Source organism: Fringilla coelebs, assembly GCF_963513975.1.
Source record: "Fringilla coelebs genome assembly, chromosome: 6".
In the NCBI taxonomy this organism is placed as follows: Eukaryota; Metazoa; Chordata; class Aves; order Passeriformes; family Fringillidae; genus Fringilla; species Fringilla coelebs.
The window spans coordinates 10,386,508-10,406,706 of NC_140034.1; the positions used below are offsets into that span (position 1 = coordinate 10,386,508).

At 44.0% G+C, this 20,199-nt stretch overlaps 1 protein-coding gene across 4 annotated transcripts; it reads right to left on the bottom strand.

Annotated features, from left to right (window-relative positions):
* Positions 1 to 3,243: 3,243 nt before the first annotated feature.
* EIF5 (eukaryotic translation initiation factor 5) lies at positions 3,244 to 10,693 on the bottom strand. Of its 4 annotated transcripts, none has more exons than XM_084208254.1 (12): positions 10,671 to 10,693; positions 10,311 to 10,503; positions 8,014 to 8,293; positions 7,673 to 7,754; positions 7,270 to 7,442; positions 6,856 to 6,967; positions 6,042 to 6,181; positions 5,384 to 5,542; positions 5,023 to 5,184; positions 4,607 to 4,771; positions 4,272 to 4,406; positions 3,244 to 3,635 (listed from the first exon to the last, which is right to left on the bottom strand). In XM_084208254.1, the coding sequence occupies exons 3-12, from the start codon at positions 8,083 to 8,085 to the stop codon at positions 3,543 to 3,545; spliced, it is 1,293 nt and encodes a 430-aa protein (XP_084064380.1). In that variant the 5' UTR covers positions 8,086 to 8,293; positions 10,311 to 10,503; positions 10,671 to 10,693; the 3' UTR covers positions 3,244 to 3,542. The 4 variants fall into 4 exon arrangements, with proteins under 4 accessions (XP_084064380.1, XP_084064382.1, XP_084064381.1 ...); XM_084208256.1 differs by lacking the exon at positions 10,671 to 10,693 and adding an exon at positions 8,820 to 8,962 and having other exon boundaries at positions 10,311 to 10,605; XM_084208255.1 differs by lacking the exon at positions 10,671 to 10,693 and adding an exon at positions 8,820 to 9,015 and having other exon boundaries at positions 10,311 to 10,605.
* Positions 10,694 to 20,199: the final 9,506 nt, after the last annotated feature.

The following is a 20,199-nucleotide window of genomic DNA, read 5'->3' on the forward strand; positions in this document are numbered from 1 at the left end:
TTTTATAAACCTTAAGCTGGAATTTAACCATGTAGTGTTTCACAGATAAGGCTTAAAAGAGCATTGTTTAATTGTTTTCAAGTGTGGTTTGGGTTTTTGTTTGTTTTTTGGTGTTTTGAGTTTTGCCTTTACTTCTGGGTTTTCTGTTCCAGAACTTCACGGTTCAGTGATGTGACCGAATGCCAAGGTGTCAGTCCTCAGTAACAGGCCTCTGAGGCTCTTTGGGACTAATTAGTTTGAAGAGAAAATAGCTGCCAGAGTTTGGAAAAACTAAGTGGGGGTCAGCTACTTTTGTTCCATCTCTCCTTACCATGTCCAGACCTTGCTTTCACTGGAGCCCAGAGGTCCTGTGATCTTTATTACAAGTTCGTAGCAGCTCTCAGATGAAAGGACAGTTCATTACAAATTGCTGCTTTTCAGAGGTGGCTCTCCTTTTCAAACAGCAGGGTTCAGAACTTTCCCAACTGGAAGACACCCATATGCTAAGCATTCTTTATTATCAGCTTTTTAAACTCTGTGGTACCTCTGGACAGCAACAACTCCACCAAGCTGTTTGACTTGGGTGGAGATCAGGATCTTTCCACAAGCCTCTTACCCCAGGGAACAGGGCAGATCTTAGTGGGAAGGAATGACAGCCTTGTGATAATGCCTCACACAAGTGGCCCAGCAGAGGTGACCTCTGGAGGAGCACCCCACATCACAGGTACACTGCAAGGGAAGCCACTACCACTGCAAGGTAAAACAAAAGCACTGAGCACAGCTCTCTGCCTACTGCAATCCCTTCAAATCACTTTTCCCATTTTTACTTCTAACCTCACTACGTGCCCAAGCTGTGCATGCTCAGGAGCAAAGAGAACATTTTTATCTAACAGATGTCCAACCAGATGCAACTGAGGAGGCACTGGGCTCTAATGACAACTCATAGGTTTTAACAGATAAAAGTAAAGCCAGGCAATTTTACTTCTTACATGCTCAACAAGAGTCAGGATTTGAACCCTGGTTGAAGCTGTTGAGCCCCAAGCAGAGCTGGCAGCTGAGCAGCTCCTTGTCATGCTGGATGAAGAGAAACTGCTGCCAGAGGCTGCCAAGCTGCAGCAAAGCTCACAAGTCTCAGGCTCCTGCAAGGAGATGAGGGTCTGAAAAGCTGAGGCTGATGGACCTGCCGAGAGCCTGCAGCTGCCCAAGAGCAGTGCTCACACTGGGGCTTTCAGCAGAGACATGGTACAGCACCAAGTGAGGGGAATCACCCAACACTGTTTCCTTCCTGGGTGTCAGAGTCTAACTTTGAAGCCTGGAGCAGGTTTTATCTGAACTCCAAGTTGCCTTTTGAAGATGTACTTGTTATTTTTAATCAGATAGCAGAGGCAATACATTCAAAGGCTCATGAAACTTTTAAGTCAGACTTCCTTCCCTAAAGAAATAGTCACACAACCAACACTCAATTTTTATGAGCTGGTGGAATCATCAGTTAATAATCTGAGACAGAAACAGTAACAAGAATGTGAAAATGGGGTCAGAAGTATAACTCACAGCACCAGGGATTTCATAGTGGCAGCCTCAGCACTTCTAGAAGCCTCCACCATGACTGAATTAGGGTACCACTTCATGATACACTCACTGATCCACCTGTGAGTTACTACAGACAAGAACACCTCTCTTCCCTGCATACTCCCACCATGTTTTACACCAAATCTACCATCCTACAGGTTTGGTATGACATCGTCACTTCACTGACCCTACAAAACACTTTTGGGTAATTTATTTCCTAGTTTTCCTGCAGAAAGGAACAGGTATGTCTTGCTAGTCTTTACATCCTGGGGAAAAAAACCAAACACCCAGGGATTATCCCTATTGGTGGCAGCCTGCAATTGCCACCAAATCTGCTCTGAAATGGTACTTCACTGGTGTCACCAGTCAGAGCAGCCAACACCAAAAAAAACCTACTTCAGGCAGAAACCTTCTGGTCATGAGTAACACATCAGGGTGTGCTCACAACAGTTACACAAGGGAGGCATGTGCCTGCACCAGGAGGAACAGACGAATTCCTGAGAAGGTACACAGGGATTAGTAATCAATCTTCCAGGTTCCCAAACACGCATGGAAATGGGCATTTTGGAAATACAAACCTGGTTTAAACCCAATGCAGAACAGATTTTCTTTCAAACAAAAGAAGCCAGGAATGAACCTGTCTCTAAATTAAAAATTGTGAGTTTGTATTACAGCAATAAAAATCCACATAAAAGGGCACCTTGAAATACTCCATGGCTTTACCCCATTGTTCTAGTTCTGCTTGCCACAGCTGCCAGTGTCCATGATGACTCACTGCCAGGGCCACATGTAACACAAGACTGCAGAACAGAACTGCAGCTCAAGGCACCCTTGCTGCAATTACCCAAACACAATCTTTGCTTTTGTCCAATTCCAAGTTCTGCCAGAACAACCTGACTAGAAAAAGCAGCTCACTGTGCAAGGCAGCCTTGATCTCTCTAAACTTCGCATACTGAATCCAACTAAAAAACCCAAAACCCAAACCCACTCTCGATTTTCTTGTCAGGCATCTGTGAAGGGCAACAACACCCCCACCATTAACTTGAGCCTGGCCAAAACCTGTCACACACCATGTCATACCAGGTTCCTGATTTTGATGGACCAGGTTTTAATTTATCCTGCTTCTAAAGGAATCTGATTCCTCAACATTGGTATTTAAGACACTCACTTCCAGAGATAGGGTACCTCTGCACTCAGGGTGGCAGATCTCCTCCTCTGCCCCACCCTCCCCAAATGAGGCTGGAGCTGGACACTGCTTGGCCTGTGCACAGCTGGACTCATGGCAACAGCCAGCTCCTCAGGAGCAGCACACACCAAGTGCAGCAGTACCAGCTCCTGCTGCTTTAATCCTGGAATTGGAGCTGTCAAAAACCACAGGAAAGGAAAAAACCCAAGCCAAAACCCAACTCATGTAGGATTACAACTGAAGTTTGTTTAAAAAACCCAAGCCTCCGAAGATCAGAATACAGTCCTGCTTTAAGAAGCTGGCGGCTGCACACTGTTGATTACCCAACACCTGCTTATTGCCAGGTTTCAAATCTCCACTGTTGGAACAGTGGAGTCTAGGATTAAGGTGAGGGTTTTTTTTGTCTCATTCAAGAGATTGTCATTGTGTGATCAGCTTCACAAGTTTCATTGAGCTGTGTCAATACTTACTTGGAAAAGCAATTAAGGGGGTTGAATCACAAATGAAGATTGACCAAAACCAAATCCTTTATTTCCACAACTGTATAAATGTGCTCCAAGTATGTGTCCAACACAAGTTAGAAAAACAAAATAGAACATGCCAGTTGCAAACTAGATCAGTTCACCGACGTGCTGACTCCTTGGTATTAGGCTTAGTTACACAAGACCAGTCACAGTAAAAAGATACATTTTAGAGTACAAAGTAGCAGGATGTTAAGCCATTTCAGCTTGTGCACATACAAGTCACACTTCTGGCAGAAAACGCAGAGAAGTTTGCATTATTATGCTGGAAGCTACATTGCATCACTTTAAATGGCATCGATATCGATATCATCATCTTTACTGTTTGCAGGCTTCACAGTTTCAACTTTAGGTACACTGGCAGTTGTGGAGTACACCACCTGTGGAGACAAGACACTTCCTTTAATTACAGCACCTACTACTATTAAGCACTGGAGTAATTCCAACACCTGACCACCCAACCACCCTCCTGACCATGAATCCCTGCTTTGTAAGGCAGAGCTGTGCATGTACATCTGGAATAAGCAGCATCTCCTACTCAGGAGCAGAGTAATACGATGCTGGGAGGAGAACAACCAACCAATCCCTGTGCAAAAACATTCCCAGCCACAGCCAGCTGGAGTGCAACCAACAGATCTTACCTAGGCCTAAACTGCGAGGAAGATTGTTAAATAAGCTGATGGAAGAATAACTAACACATCCCCACTAACTCATCTACAACATGAGACATGATACTTGGTACCTCCTATCAACCTTGCACTACATGAGCTGCTACTGTCACTGTAGAATGGTAAAATCTTGGGCTACCCAGGTGCAATTGCATTACACTGATCTCATGTAGACATCTGACAACAATTCACAACACTTTTAAGCATTGTAAATGGAGTGTTCCTCCTGTTCCTGCACAGAATACCCCAAGTAATCCATTTCAGAGTGCACAGGACAAGGTTACAAGACTTAGGTACGCAGGAACAGCGCAGCCTTGGAGCTGCTGACAGTAAACAAGCCTTTCCTACCTCTATGTTTTCATCTTCATCCTCTTCTTCATTACCGGAAGATTCTTCTTCAGCTTCCTTTAGCCATTTAATAAATGGTTCTGCTTTGACACGGATTTCTTTGGCAAGGTCCTTTGAAACATATTTCTTTGAGGCCTGAAAGACAGATACTTCATGTGAATACTGAAGGAGTTTACACCAGATTGTACCCAAGTACTGCCTAAACTGGAACTCTAACCACCATTTTTGTGAAGGAGGCTTATTGCTGCACAAGCTACAGCAGAATGGAGAAGCCAGATGCAATAGGCCACCTTCACCTATTTAATTGCTACAGTACATTACATACTGCCATTTACCTTTTCTGCCCAGCCAAGGATGACTTCTTCTTCCAGAAGATCTGCATCATACATTTCCTTCAAAATATGTGGTATTTTTGAAATAAGCTGAGACTGATGCATAGCTACCACACACTCGAAGCCATGGAGAAGGTACCTCTGAGCTTTCTTGTTGTTGTGGCAGAACTAGAATTGTGATAAAAGCAAAAGTGATTGAATGAACTTTTTTACTCTCTCCGGACTGAACAGAGAGCAGAAGCAGCTCTATGAGATAGCATGAATTACTGTAAACTTTGCAATCTCTTCCCAGCAGCTCACCCTAGCTAAGGAGAAGTTTAAAAATAGAACTCTACAAAGAGTCCTTCCCCACAGTACCAAGCAACTGCTACAAAAAACTCCTAACAGTTGTCACAATGAGTGCAGAAGAGATGGCTTACACGGAGGAAGTGACGTCTGTATTTCCTGATTTGTTCACGAATCTTTTCGTCAAAAAGGACTTCAGTGAGAACAAGCGGGCCCATGGCCTTTACATCCAGTCTCTCTGCTTCTGCTACAATGTCTTTGTCAGAAGTATCGATGACACCTTCTTCCTTCTTTTTCTAAAGGGAAACAGGTACAGAGAAATGTTTTAATGCCACCTGAGGTCTGCATTAATGCTCCGTGCAATTGTCCCTTCCCAGTGCTGACAGAACCAGTACTTTGCAGAAGCTTGAGCAAGGTGCTTTTAGTTTCCTTACAAACATTTTGTACATTTACAGCTGAGTGATTACATCAAGCCAACAACCAGGAGATAGTTACCTTTACAAAATCAAATAGTAAGTTGACTCTCTCTTCTATAGTTCTTTCCAGGTCTTCACTAAGTGTGAGGTTCTTCGCATGGTCACTGATTTCATCCATTCTACGCCTCTGGGCTTCTTCTGTTGTGTCCTCACCCCAGTCATCATCATCCTCCTCCTCCTACAATACACAAGAGATGCACACGATATTACTGCAGGCTTCGTATTTATTATGTGAGGATAGAAATGGTATGGACTTGACAGCATCATAAAACTGAAGAAAGCTTATAGTAAAACTTGCAAGTCAAAGATCATGGACAAAGTGCAAAAATAGGAAGTAAGTAATGGAAGCTAAACCTAATTCTATAGCCATCTGCAGAGCTACCTGAACTGCAATTCAACCATTCTACCTAGCACATAGGAGACAATCCAGGGGCCTGAAAAGCAGTGATAAAGGATAGGCAGCTTTCACTTAGCAAGGAGCACAAATGCTGGTACTGATGAGCTGATAAAACTGCTACAGAGGAAAATCAGGGACCCCTCTATTCCAGCACTAAGTTCTGGATACAGTAAGACTTTTAGGTGCAATATTGACCAGAAAGGAATCCCAGCGACTTCAGAGGTTTAAATCTGAGCAACACACCACACACCCTTATCTCCCCACTTTCCCTTCTACTTACCACAACCTGTGGAGGAGTAATCTCCTCTGGTGGTGGGGGTGGAAGTGTCTCATTGCTGGACACAGAACCATTCTCTTTGTCCTTGCCTTTTCTGTTCTTCTTCTCCTTTTCTTTCTTTCCTGTACCAGTGTCACCACTTTCTGCAAGTGAATTTTAATGTTTTGTTCTATGAACTAGAGCAAACTAGAAAGTCCCTGCACCTCAGCCAAATCCCCAAGTGGGTTTGGCTGCTTTCATTAGCTGCAACTTATGGGTAGTACCCATCCCCAAACACACTCAGGGAAAATGTACTTTTGGTGGGGAAACTCCCAGCTGCAGTCAATGTCTAGCTGGTCACCAAGACTGTCCAAGTCCATATAACAGGTGACCTCACAAAGCAGAGACCCCTGGAATAGGTTAGACTTTTCTACTCTAGCAAGCTTAAATTGCAGCAGGCAACTATATGCTTACTACAGAGTGTTGCTTGCACAGATTACAGTTTGTGTTTCCTACAGTTTTTACTTCCTACTCTCACATTTCACGGTGACCTAAAGAAACAACTGCCACGAGCTACTGCTAACTACCTTCTTTCCTTTTAACTTTTGTCCTGCACAGGTAAATCCAGCTTTTAACAAATAGCTCTACGTGGGAAGGACACATTGTAAGGAGGAAAGACATTATCAGCACAGCTCCATCTTGATCCCCAAACACACTCTATGAGTATGCTGGTGCTTTTTTACATTTCAATTAGATGTGAACTATTTATCATTCTGTATATATAACACCACTAATACAGAAGTTCTCTTTATCCCCAGAAGTAAGGAAAGGCACTTACCAGGTGGGTTTTTGAGAATGAACGTGCAGAGTTTATGGTTTGTGTCAAGCATGCCTCGATAGCCACAGGCTTTGCAAGAGTTACCTATAGTTTGTTTCTTAGGATTGACATGCTGTAAAAAGAACAACCACAGGTTAATTTACTACTTACAGAACTGCATTAAAGCCCTATGTCTACGTTTTAAGCCAGAGGTTTAAATACTTTGTATCATCCTCTAAAGACAAAGTTTAGAAGTAGCAATTTTTCCCAGAAGTTATGAATTGTTAGAGATGTAAAAACCTTCCCAAAAGATGCAAGAATGTGTACTTGATTTTCTGTTCACAGATACTGAAGTCTTTTAACTTTGCACCACTTTCACCAACGTCTAACACAGTGTTTCCATAGCGTTACTGTTAATGCAGACAGAGCACTCACCAGATCAGTTTCAGGATTCTCACACTCAGGACAGAGAACAAATTTTTTAATGAATCCATCCAACATGTCTTGCAGCTTATTCGCCTCATGAGATCCATTGACAATGTAACGGTCATTCTTAACATCAAACTGGGTCTGTGCTCCCAGCTCACAACCAAAAAATTTGGTAGGATCTATAAAGGAAGAATTAGTCACTACCACATTCATATCTTTGTTGTGATTCTTAAACAGCAAGTAAACAAGCTACTGTTTTTTTCTGTCCATTATTTAATCCTGAGATAATCACCTTTTTTTCCTTACAAATCTTTAAAGAACAGTATTAATGCTTTACTAGCCAATTAACAGTACCACTTCAAACAGAAAAGCATCAAAAAATGCTGTGTCATTCCACAATACTACTTACACGTTGGAGGCCGATTAAGCGCCTTTGCAACGTCAACCATGTTGACTATAACTGTCTTTATTCCATTTCCTTTGCCCTCCACCTAAAGAAAACAAATAATATTTTAAGGTTAAATGCTTGCAACAGCCAAACCCAGTATGCATTTCCCATTTAACTACACCAAGATTCTGCTCAAAAGTGCGTCTCCTTCTAAGACCTAATGTGCACTTAGTGTGGACTGAAGGAGCAGACCCTCCCTCCCTGCCCGGAGTGGCCAAGCATTACCATGATCTCTCTCCTCTCCTAGGAGAAGCAGTTATAGGAGAACAATCCCTGCTTCCAGCTGCTGCTTAGGAAATTACCTTGGCAATCAGACGGGGCATTTTGTAGCGATAGAACTGATCTGAAACACTGCGGTTGACGTTGACAGACATTTTGCCTTATTAGTAGCTTTATCAATAAGATGAAGAGATCTTTGATTGCAGTTTTTTGGTATCTTCTGTCTGGAGAAGACGGGATGACATAAACGACTGCAAGAGTTCTCGGTCTCTGACATGAAAAAATTTTCGCCACTGAGGCTGTAAGGTTCTTGCTTGTACGCTATGTTTCCCCAATACAGGTACCAGTGGCTGCGCAACAGCTCTGCAAGTGTTAGCACACAAAAAAAATTAAGTTTAGCTTAATGTACATCAATCCACTCTTGCTACAAAGCTATATAAGGGATAAAATCTGGGGTGAGAAAAAGGGAAAAGGACATTTACTACGCTATGGCTTTCTTCAACCTATGGAACTGAAATCCATCCTTGGCTTGCACCGCTAAGGAACTTTAACTGCACCACAAAGCTTTCCACCCTCTCTTACCACCCTAAAACCACCAAACAGCTTACAACTACTTTTTTATACAATTAACTCCAGCAGTAGTTCTGAGATCACTAAGGAAGGGCACACTCCTCAATTTATTATGCACACCAGTGACTTGCACCATAAGGGTCACGTGGTATGGTTTCAGGCTGAAGGGCACAGGAAATCAGGAGAAAGATTTGGAAATCCATTTCAAATTCCACATCATAGCATGAACCTATCACAAACCAAAGTCTGCCAAAATGTTGTGAAATTTAAAATGAAGCAGCAGCAATCTGTAGCCCAGCATAGTTTCTACATGGCTTACCAGTTTTTGGATCGGAGTGGAAAACAGTTGAAAATTACGTAATTCTCCCTCTCAATTACGGATTCTCATAGCAGCTTCTGTTGAGTTCTGACTTAACAATAAGCCTGATAAAGTCTGACAGAAGTTGCTTCACTGCAGAAAGCCTAGCAATGCAGAGGTACAGAGCAGTGTGGCAGCTTTTCCAGTTGATTTTTATCTTGGGGGAAAGGGAGGAGGGGGAGGAAGGGGAAGGAGGATGAATCCTATTATTAAAGTTGCCTTGAGCAGTATTTACATATTTAAATTAACTCGTGCCTCTACAATCAGATGTAAGAGTACTTAAGCCACAATTGGTTGACTACACAGGCAACCCTGACTACATAGCATGGCTATTCTGACACGTCATCATGTTGTTATCGTTAATGACAGAAGCGTTGACACATTAAAAAGCCTTCTTAGTATTTATGTGGAAGAGCATGCCTATGGTGCAACACGAGCCGAATCCCTCCGGCCAGGTTTACAACTTCTTACACAATAGGAACATAGATCTCTACGTGCCTTGTGTTCTACATTAGCCCTGATACAATTTTACCCTTCCTCAGCAAAAAGTACAACGCGGACTCCGTTTAAAATATACAATTTCCTTCCCCAGGAAGTTCAAAAAGAGCCACCGCGTAACCTGACCACGTGTTTGAAGAAATGCTGAGGAAGTAGCTCTCTCGGCGACCGAGTTCCCAGAAGCAGCGTACCGTTTATCCCTCCTTCCAGAGTGCAGCATTTGTCTGCTGCAGGCTGAAGCTCCCTCTCCTGGTCCCTACGACACCTCATCCAAAGCACCACCCCCCCATATGCCGTACACGGAGGAAAGAGCGGGAAGGCACACCGACTCCCTGCCGCACAGCGCTGCGTCCCCGCCCCGCTTGCGGTGAGTCATAAATGCAGCAATTAAGCACTGAGTCAGCGCTGGGAGCCATGGGGGAGTCACCGCCGGCCGCGCATGCGCCGCGGGACGGGGGAGCTCCGCCGCCCCCCCACAGCCCAGGCCGCCCCCCGAGTGTCCCCCGGGGCCGCCCCTCGGGAGCGCGGCCGAGCGCCCCCCCCCGCGGCCGGTGGGAACTGCGCCACCGCCCCCCCCCCAGCCACAGCGCGGGAGGCGCGGCCCCGCCGCCGCCATCTTGTCTCGTCGCATGGCGGCGGCGAAATGAATATAAATAATTAAAAAAAAAAAAAAGAAAGCCTCGGCTCCCCAAAAAGCAAACAATAGCCCCACAGCTGAAGGTCCGCTGCTTTTAGAGTTGAATTTTGTTGAGCGTTTTGATATTGTCTGCTCCCCCGCCCCCCCCCCCCCACCAAGCCCCGCATTGCTTCTCTTCCCCCTCCCGTCAAAGTCCCGGACGCTTCGTTACACAAAACCTCTGCAAATATCCACCGTTCACCGGCAGCCTGAGGCCCGAGCCCAGCAAAAGCCGCCCGCCCGTCCTCCCACCGCCCTAGCCCACTATTAGCACTCACCGTTTTCGTCCAATAAAGACATAAACCCAACGCTGCTCGCCCCGGGCTGCGACGAAGCCGATTGTGAGAGGAGAACAGGGCCGAGGGGGCGCTTATATCCAGACGGAGAGGGAGGCGGAGGCGGACGCCGCAGCCTCCGGGTCCCGGCGTCCTGGGGCGGGCGGTATCACCAGGGAGAGCGGTGCCGGGATATCTGCGGGCAAGACACAATCAGCAGCATCGTTAGCGGCGGCACCTGTGAGGGAGAGGGAAGAGGAGGGGGGAAAAGAGGGAAGGGGGGAGGGAGAGGCGGCGAGAGGCGCGCAGCTGAAGCAGGAGGGGCCGGCGGACGGGACCCGGCAATGGCTGCCCCGTACTCACCTCTAGAATGTTCTCGCTCCGACTGAACAACGCCAGAGCTGGGATCAATCAGCCAGCGGTGCGCCCCGCCCCCCACCATCGCCATTGGCTCACCGCTCGCCTTGCAGCGAAGCTATTGGCTAAAGCCTCGCCGCTCCCCGCGCCTATTGGTGAAAGCCGCTATCAATCAAGGCTTTGCCTCCCTCCCCCGTGCCCTCCCCCCGCCCGTGCCCCAAAGGACATCGCGTCTACAGCGACCGAGTCTCGCGAGAGAGCGCGGGGCCGGAGCTGAGGGGCTCCCGGGGGCTGAGGGGCCGACCACGGCTGAGGGCGCTCCAGGGGGCTGAGGGCGCTCCCAGCTTCTCCCGGCCCCTCCGTCCTGCCCGGTGTGCCCAGACTCTGCCGCGGGACGGGCGAGCTACTCCCTGGAGGGCAGTGACCCAGTGCTTGACATCTCAGCAACTATGTTACAAGTAATAGCACAAAGAATTTTAAGCAATTAAGTTGCTGAATAAGTTGTGTTTTTCCTGCACAGCCGGCTTTCGGGGTGTGGAGAAGAGCATGTTATTTAACTCCAGTGTCATAAAGGCTCAGCGTTGGGTGACTCTGGGGGCCTGGGCTGCCTTACAAAGGATGACACAAGTGTCATGTGCATGTACTCTGTTCTTAGTGGAAAATGTTGCCAGCCCTATGGAACTGAATTGGAACCCTGAATGAAATGCATGTCTTGATTTATTTTCATGTAAAAAGCAGAAAACTTGTATCCTTTCTTCCCTGTTTCTTGTTCTTTCCCATCTTCTCCCATCTACACTCCTCCAGTATCACAGGAGTTATATGTTTTGGATATTTTAGAGTGTCAACAATGTTCAAGTGGCAAAGAAATTTTTCCTGACTTTGTGAATTGAGTGGGCAACCAGCTCTGTTACCCCTTTAAACACTCCTGGCAGAGCAATGCTCCTCAGTTCCTGTCACTGTCTTACTGACTAATGTTTTAAAGCTTCTTGATGGCTCTGTGGGAGTATAGAGGAAAAGAGAGGGAGCGACAATAAAACTAGTAGTGACATTAAATGATGTTATATACTCTAAATCTCTTCCTGCCTAAGGTTAGTTTTGACTGCCTGACTTTGATACCACATTGGTGTGGTAAAAGGAGACATCCCTCCTGTTAAACCTTGAAGTACATGTTGAACATTTTGGGTCAGATATGCAGGAGAACTGTGCTCAGGAAGGTGGCTGATAAATGCTATTTTCTTAGAAGTCAGGAAAACAGGGCTACTGCCACTTCCAGCAGCACACAGTGACAATAAACAAGCTTGTTTCCTCAGCTGGAGCAACCAGAGAAAAATGTGAACATCTTGGTGCTTTCCATCAAAGTCCTCATTGTGGCAGCTGCCCTTGCTGCATGTCTCCTTTCAGTATGTAGAATAGCTGGTTGTTCTGGCCAGGACTCTGTCCGGTAAAGCATCATGGAATGGTTTGGGTTGGAAGGCACCTTAAAGATCATCTGGTTCTAACCCTTCACCATGGGCAGGGACACCTTCCACCACATCACCCACATCCAGCCTGGCCTTGGACACTTCCAGGGATGGAGGGTCCATCATGTACGTTTGTCTTGGACTTCACTATCAGCATTTGAAAAAGGTAAAAATCCTTCAGGATATGTTAAACATCTCCTTGAGAAATGCATGGCAACACTTTCTTAAAGGAGAGAGTGTGTTAGGGCAAAATAAGGAAGCATCTCCAAAGTATGTGAGGCTTGGCAGCTACCAAGAGGGGAAAAAAGTCATAAAAAAGTGTGAGGCAAGAAAAGCACAGCAGAAAATCCTTTGCTGTAAAACTATGTGGCACATATAACTGGCTAAATGCCTCCTGTCTGTGGCTTTAGCTCCTATTACAACACCTAGGGGGTTAATAAATTACAAGTGTTGAAATATACTGTTGCCAACACCACTTAGTGAGCTGCTGGGAAAGAGACCCTGGATTTGGTAGTATTTGACATTATGAATAATTCTGAACCCTCACAGTTAATAGCATAAAGAAAGATAGTTTTAAAATATAGTATATACATTGACAAAAGTTAAAGAGGTACCTTTTAAGACTGTGCTTGTTCTGCAAAAAGCAGGTCTCATCCAGGTGAAGTCACATGACATTCTCCTGAATTATGTAAATCAGACTAAAATTGTGGATTATTGACTTCATGGTGCCTAGTTGCTGATTTTTTTCCTCAGTAGAAAATTCCTTAACATTAAATGTTGGATTCCAAATATTTTTTAATTGAATCTTAATATTTACAGTTTGTTCATTTTAATATTTCATGGTATGGACAAGACAGAAAAATATTTTTTCTTCTCCCACTTTAAAATGTCACAGTTTCATGAGTCCTGAAGTTCATAGTTCACATTGCTTGTGTGACCTTCAAAATACAGACTGCTTGTGTACTTTGCATTTTATTGACTATGCAGGTTTTATACATACTTTTGTAGATACGACATTTTAAACTACATTAGTAAGTCCGGTTTTGCAAATGGTTTCATGTCTAAGAATAGGAAATTTTCCACAGTTGAATTTAGGGTGCATTTCCTTATCACAGAAATGTATTATTATTGCTGAGTTCAGCCTTGAACAAACTGAGTTTGTTCCATGTTGCCTTAGCTGGTTTTTATTAGAAATAACCAAGAGTCAATGACTGTGACAATGCAGCAAAATCAAAACTCTATTGAAATTCTTAACATATTTAATATCTTCAGAATTAGATTTGTAATCTGAACAGTTACAATGTGTTCTTTTAATCCATGATTGGCAACTTGATGTCCTTCCATGGTTTATTCAGCGAGTTTGTCCTCTCCCATGGTGTGGCTTGCTGCAAACATAACCCTAATTCAATGCCCTCCTGGTGACCTTGGCCTTGAAGAATGTTTTGTCTCTGCTGTGTTTTCTCCCCGTGGCTGGGTCAGAGCTCTTATTTCATCCAGTGCAGGCAGGAACATTAGCACCTGAGTAAGGGATTCCTCCTGGTGCCATCTTCACAACTTTGGCTGTAATTTCAGGAGATGGAAGGAGGGCCAAGCTTATCTGTAGTTACGTGGAATAACAATAGCCTTTCTTCCTCCTATCCTGGTAATGTGTAGAGAAAGTTTAATTATTTACATGTCAGGCTGGAACAGGTAACCTTTAGGGAAGGGTGGGTCCGCAATCCATCAGGATTGACACTAGACATTGATCAGTCACAAGGGCAAGAGGTTAATTCTGGTTTTACCGTTCAGGGGCTTCAGAGTCATTTCTGTCCAGCACCTCACTGGCTGTTTTGGGGAGGTTCACTTTGTGAAATGCTTTTCTTTCCATGCTCTGTACCACCATCATTCCTGTTAGCTATTATTAGTAGCTCAGGAATTAGTAAACAAAGAAAAACACGAGAGCAAGTATGTGATGTTAGACACACATATAGCCATTATTTATTGTAGCTACTTTTGTTGCTTCTATTATTATGCAGAAATGCTAAAATCTCCCAGCTAGTGTTTGGGTCTGAGTGCTCTGAAAGGGCTCAGTGTCAGCTGACAGCATGAGCTCTTCCCCAGATCTGGTCCTGTCACCAGTGAGGTTCCCTGTACCCTCCCTCTTTCTTTTCCAGTGTATGTCTGCCTATACAAGGGAGTCACTACAAGGAGAGGCAAACAGCTTCTCTGCAGAATACAAACCAGTGTTTGATAGCAGTGAAGTTCCTGCCTTGGAAACCTATCTTTTCTCTGTATGTCTCAGCAGTAAGTGGAAATGCTGGTGTTAGGAATCAGGGAAGCCAGGCTTTCTCAGTTTGTCTCGGTAGCAGCTTTGGCTATGGGCCTAACTGGCAACCACTACCATTATCCAGCAGTTGCATGCCTGTGGTTGGCAAATCTGCCTGCTACATTTATATGGTTGCTGAAAGAAGTGGATGTGGAAGATAAGGAGTCCCTGGGAATACAGCTTCCAGCTGAGAACATGCTGTCAAAGCTACCTGCCTGTTCATAATGCCCATTAGTAACCACTGCATTTACATTTCCCTGCTTCTTATCATAGCCAAGCTTCAGACATCAAGATCTGCCTGTGTGTTAAGTTAAATCTCTCTTTCAGTATCATTTTAGCAATCTGCACTTCTATGTTGTTAAAGGAATTGCTCAGGCCCTCTGCAGCTGTCGTGCTTGGCCAACACATCCACAGATTAATCCCCCTTCATCCTTTTTCTTTGGCTTCTGATGCTCTGGCAACCAGTACTGTGATTATCACTACAGATTTTCCTGCAGATTTAATTCTAAGTAGTAAAAAAGAGTCATGAGTACTTAGAGTTACCTTTTGGCTTTCTACTTTTCCTAAGGGAAATGTATGGTAGCCCCTGGTATTGAGAGCCTATCTCCAAACCTCCTCCTGGTCTGGGGACACCCTGGACATCTTAAGTGCTCTCACAACCCTTCTCTTATGAGCTAAAATGTGGCTGCTGATCTTGCTTCTAGGGGTCTGCACAGCTGGGTGCAGCAAGTTTTGCTCATTTCTTCTGCCCATTTGAGCATGGAGGAGTTTCTTTGCTGTAGAACAATACAAGGCATTGCTGGGAGAGCTGAGCTTCGGAGGCAGTACTGAGGCCCATGTAGGAATTAGGTTTGTGCTTCTGCTGGCAGCTCTAGGAAGAGGATAAGGCATCCCAGATGCTTGGGCTAAAAAGAAAGGAAAAGCCAGTTTTGAAGGCAAAGGAAAATTTTATGTTTTCCAAAACAAAACCTTTAAAGGTGCTGCTTGGCTGGTGCTGTGCATTTGGAAGCAGACAGACACACCACAGAAAATATTGTTTTTCTCCTAAATCTGATTTTAAATTCGTAAGAGTTGCCTCTCTTGCAACGTTGAAGGTATATTTCAGGGAACTACAGGTCCTAGAGGATAATGTTGAATTTGTACATCATGGCTGAGAATTTGCTGCTTGTTTGGTATGTTTAACCAGCAGCTTGATTACAGCTGGTGCCAGCTTCTTAATAAAAACACAGGGATTACCTTTTGTAATGAGGCAAATAATACATGACTGCCATGCAGTGCCAAAGGCTTTGAATGCTTTGGTGGTTTGCAGCTCAAATATTTATATTACTAAAATAAATTGTTTGCCAAACTACAAAACAAAGCAGGGGGAGTGGTACTTAAATAGGAAAATAGAGGCAAAATCTTTGTCCTGTGGTTTGCATATGCCGAGTGTTATGTATGCTTAGGGTATTACACAGACTAGTAGCAATATTAAAACAGCTAATAACACACATGGTTTCCAAGAGTGCTGTAATAAATTAAGTCTGGTTTTGGCTGGTGTGGATTCTTTGACACCTAATAAAAGCTGACTTGAAGCACTAATAATGTACTCTACCCGTGAATGTCAGTGTGTTTGGAATTATGCAGGGGGTTCAGGAACAGGTAAATGGTGCTGAAGACACAGGAAGGAGCATACTCACATACAAACACATTCACCACCATTGCATAAATCTTGGTTGCTTAAGAAATGAGGCTAAAAATATCCTTGAATATGAATCCGGGTCAAACATGGTGTTGACTGTAAAGTCTAGCATGATTTTATTGACCTAATGTAGACTTCTGTTTTTGAGAATGACCCAGGGGACACTGAAGGGAAAATATTTTTACAAGGATTTTACTGCATTAAGTAGCTTCCAAAGTCAGTTTTTCAAAAGTCTTAAGACACAGAGCTGGGCCAGTGGAGGCTCAAAGGCATAATGTAGGGTGAATTTTCCCTTGAAACTCAAGAGTGTTATTTGAAGAAAAAAATCTTAACCAATCTTAGCGATTGTTTTTGAGTTTTTTACTTGGGATAGTCTTAGGATACAAGTTTTCCTGAAAAGATGTTTTCATAGAACTGAAGGGATCTAAAATAAATGCTAATGATAACATGATTTGTGGCTACCACACTCATTTGGGAAACTGTGGCACCCACAACTGAATTACATTATGTGATAGCTGTGAACATTTTGACACTGTAATTCTTTCAGAACTTGATTTTGGGATTCCAAAATGATTGTGTGCATGTAAGTGAGATTGTATGTATAAAGCATTATTTGGCACTTAGTCTAATTTATACTTATTTCACCAGTGTCCTTAGGATGCATTTTTCTTAAGCCTTATTTGCACAAGTAATTTCAAGTCCAGTAACATTTTTGCTTCAGTGCTTGATGTAGACATGAGACATCTGAATAAGCTGCAACTTGTTGTTGCACAGTTCTCCATGGATTTTGTATCTGCTGTCTTCTTCGCAATAAAGGACACCAAGTAGGACTTCCTAAAGTTCCTCACAACCACTTCAACCTCTAAAAGATGAGATGCTTAATACTCTGGCTGTTTTCAGTGTTGTTTGCTGCATCTCACCCACAGTTAGTTTTTAATCATTCTCATGAATGATTTACTGTTCTCTTTCTATCATGTTACTTTTTCATTGTTGCCTCCAGCAGACAAAAAGCTTCCAAAGCGTTCTTTAGGGATTAATGTATTGTTTGTCCTAGATATTTGGCATGACTTATTCAGAAATGTGTAATAAATACACAGCTCCTCTCATTTCTGATTGTTTGCACATCTAAAACGTATCCTTGTACTAGCCCTTGTGAAGAAAATTAACTCTACCACAGCTGAAACCAGCAGAGACATTTGGCAGATTAATGCATGACCAGATGATGGATAAGTAGCCTCTTCTAGAAGAAGTTAGGGTGTGTGGGGTGCAGGGGGGATCTCGAAAGTCATGTGTAAATACATGTGAGCTCATTCAAGTCTGTGGGGATGCAGCATTTTATACCAGTGGATAATGTGCTGGTTTAACTCACAGTCTTTATTTCTGAGGCATCTTTCCTGGTACCAGCTTTGTGCACTTACCCCTGTTTATGGATATAATGCTTCTGTCTTCAGAGACATATGCTTATAAAAGGTTACTTTTTGTAATCAGATATCCAGTTCTTTTGATTGGTTGAACCTAATGTGGCTAACGAAAGCCTTTACTTTCCCGGCTTGTTTGTTGTTTTTTTTCCTGATGCACTGAGACAAGAAGTACTGGTACAAGGGGTTTTGATAATTTAGTCTATCTGCTTTTGATAGTAAGTCTCTGTGTGGGTCTGTGTGCTCTGAAGGATGTTTACAAGTAGACAGTTGCTAAAACTTATTTTATAGATAATGATTTGTGAATCTCAGTACCACTGCTGCTCCAACAGAGATTTGCAGTAAACAGCTGAGTCATACAGATGAAGCCTGAAATTTCTTCTCTCACAGATGTGATGGAGTCCCACTGAGTTCCTTTGCAGAGAACCCTGAGCTAATGAGTTCTGCACCCTGAAAAACATTTGGGTGGGCAGGAGGGTGAACAGCTTGTCCCCTGCACCTCGTCCAGCTCTGTGCTAACTCTGGTGCTCAGGAGGCATATGCTGGGATGTGTGCAGGCAGATTGCTCACAGCTCACTCACATCCTGGAGCAGCAGGGAATCAGGAAAAGTAGTGGTGGGCTGCCAAGTCTCAGTCTGTTGGCCAGGTTGCTTGAGAGTCAGCACAAACCTGCTATAGAGCGAGCCACTCAGGACTTCTTTTACCCTAATAGAGGTCTTAAAGGTAGCTCTGTAGCTGACTCTGGGTTGTGGCAGATCCACCTGATTTTTGCCTGTTTACCTATCATGCCACAGATCTGCAAACAGTGTTGTGTTTTCCTTACTGGTTCTAACCTATCTCAGTACGCGTCCTGAGAGATCTTTGGGAGACATTATGAGTTTTGGGGAGGTCTGTCAGTCTACATCTGTGGACTCTGCACAGGGCTGTTGCACAAAAGGCTGTGCAATATATTCTTCCAAAGACCTGCTAATGAGAACACATGAATCAAAGGAGAGTCAGTAGTCATGGGTTTCCCACAGCAGCCTCTTTCATAACTGATAACTGATGACTGCTTCTCAACAACTATATAAAAATGTCAGATAAATCAAAGAGTCTTAAGCCTGTACTCAGGACCGGCTAAGCTTCAGCCATTTGCTCTGACCACTTTTGAAAGCTCATGGATTGCTTGCATGGGAGAGCTGTGCCAGAGCTGAGAAAAGCTGTGTATGTCTTAATTTCTGTCCTGTGTCTTTTATCTTGCCCATTTCCCACTAGCACTGACTGCATTTAAATCTTTTTAGAGATACTGTCATTGTGTGGTCTATGCTGCTAAGGAAGGGACAGACAGTATTCTGTTCTTAAATCCTGCTTTGAAAATCTCTTCATAATATGTCCCTAGAAGAAATTTCTGGTTTGTTTATTTTGATTTGTCCTTTGGCTGTGGCTGGATGCCCAGTCATGGGCCAGAATCAAACTGGCTGAGTACCAACTCAGGGTAATTTGCAGCTCCTTGTAAGCGACTTCAGTTCATTTTGGCTGTGCCTCTGCAGCATTTCCCAGAGCCAGTCATCTGTGCTTCAGCTGATCAGGGTGCAAGCTGAACTCTGACTTGCCTGGCTGAGCCTGCCAAGAAAAGCATTAGCTAAGCAGAAACAGTGTGTGGCTAGGGACAAAGGTGAGCATGCATTAAGCATCCACATCTTGATACTAAAAGGATGCAGCTACAATCTAAACAGGGTAAAGGGCACCTGGCAGACTGACAGCCGCCTGGGGTGACCCAGGAGTGCTCACTGCGTTGCTTGCTGAGAAAGGCCTCTTTGTCTCCCTGCGTTAAGCCTGCCCATTTTGAGTGAGATGCAAAACAAATGCAAGAAACCAAACTATATGGCCTTGATGACATTCTTTTGTTTCTTGGCATTGGTTTGTTGTGCTTAGAAAGGCCTTGAATGTATCTCATCCCTGGGCAAAACCGAGATATTTGTGCAGCTGGATTGAAGTTCCCCACTCCCTTATATCCCAGGCTAGGGGATGGAGAGGGTGTCTGAATGCTGGGCTACCAGGTGAGAGACAAGATACAGATACTCAAGTTCTTAATCTGTGTTTAGGAAGGAGTGAGGAGCAAAGGTGGGGAGGAGACCTTTAACCATCACCTAACCTTTATCACCAGCTGTTGTCTGCCAGTATTTGTATTGCTTCCCTCTTCCCATTTAGATTATAGTTTGACCTGTGTGACCTGGATTTTCAGACCTTATTTTAAACACAGCAAACACAAGTCTTGCTTTGGTTGAAGCTCTGCTGCATGGGAGTATCTCTCAAAGAGACAGGACAGTGTTTCTTATCAGTTTTAGAGAGATAGTCTTACCGAAGTTCTTGTAGTTCACCTGGATATGTGCAGTTCCTTTTTGTTGTGACAAGGCTTTACCACTTTGATAAATTACTCCTGCAATAGGCTATAGATAACAAGATAAAATAGACTTCAAGTTACAACTGGTTTTCTTTTCAGACTGTCTTTTGTATCTATTTCTGCGCTGACAAAATGATCAGACTGTGGACCTTGAAGTTGTAAGACTGAATGTGAAAGATACCAGTTCTGTGCTTCCCTGAGCTTTGACAGCATTCAAAAGTTTGGATGTCCACCTTGTCTTCCAAAACTACCAAATGCCTGTTTGGCAAAATATTTTTCTTGAATGGC

Coding starts and splice junctions, on each gene's coding strand:
- EIF5 (XM_084208254.1), bottom strand. CDS start 8,085: ATGTCTGTCAACGTCAACCGCAGTGTTTCAGATCAGTTCTATCGCTAC. Junction 7,755..8,013: donor TGCCCCGTCTGATTGCCAAG/GTAATTTCCTAA, acceptor TGTTTTCTTTAG/GTGGAGGGCAAAGGAAATGG. Junction 7,443..7,672: donor GCTTAATCGGCCTCCAACGT/GTAAGTAGTATT, acceptor CTTCCTTTATAG/ATCCTACCAAATTTTTTGGT.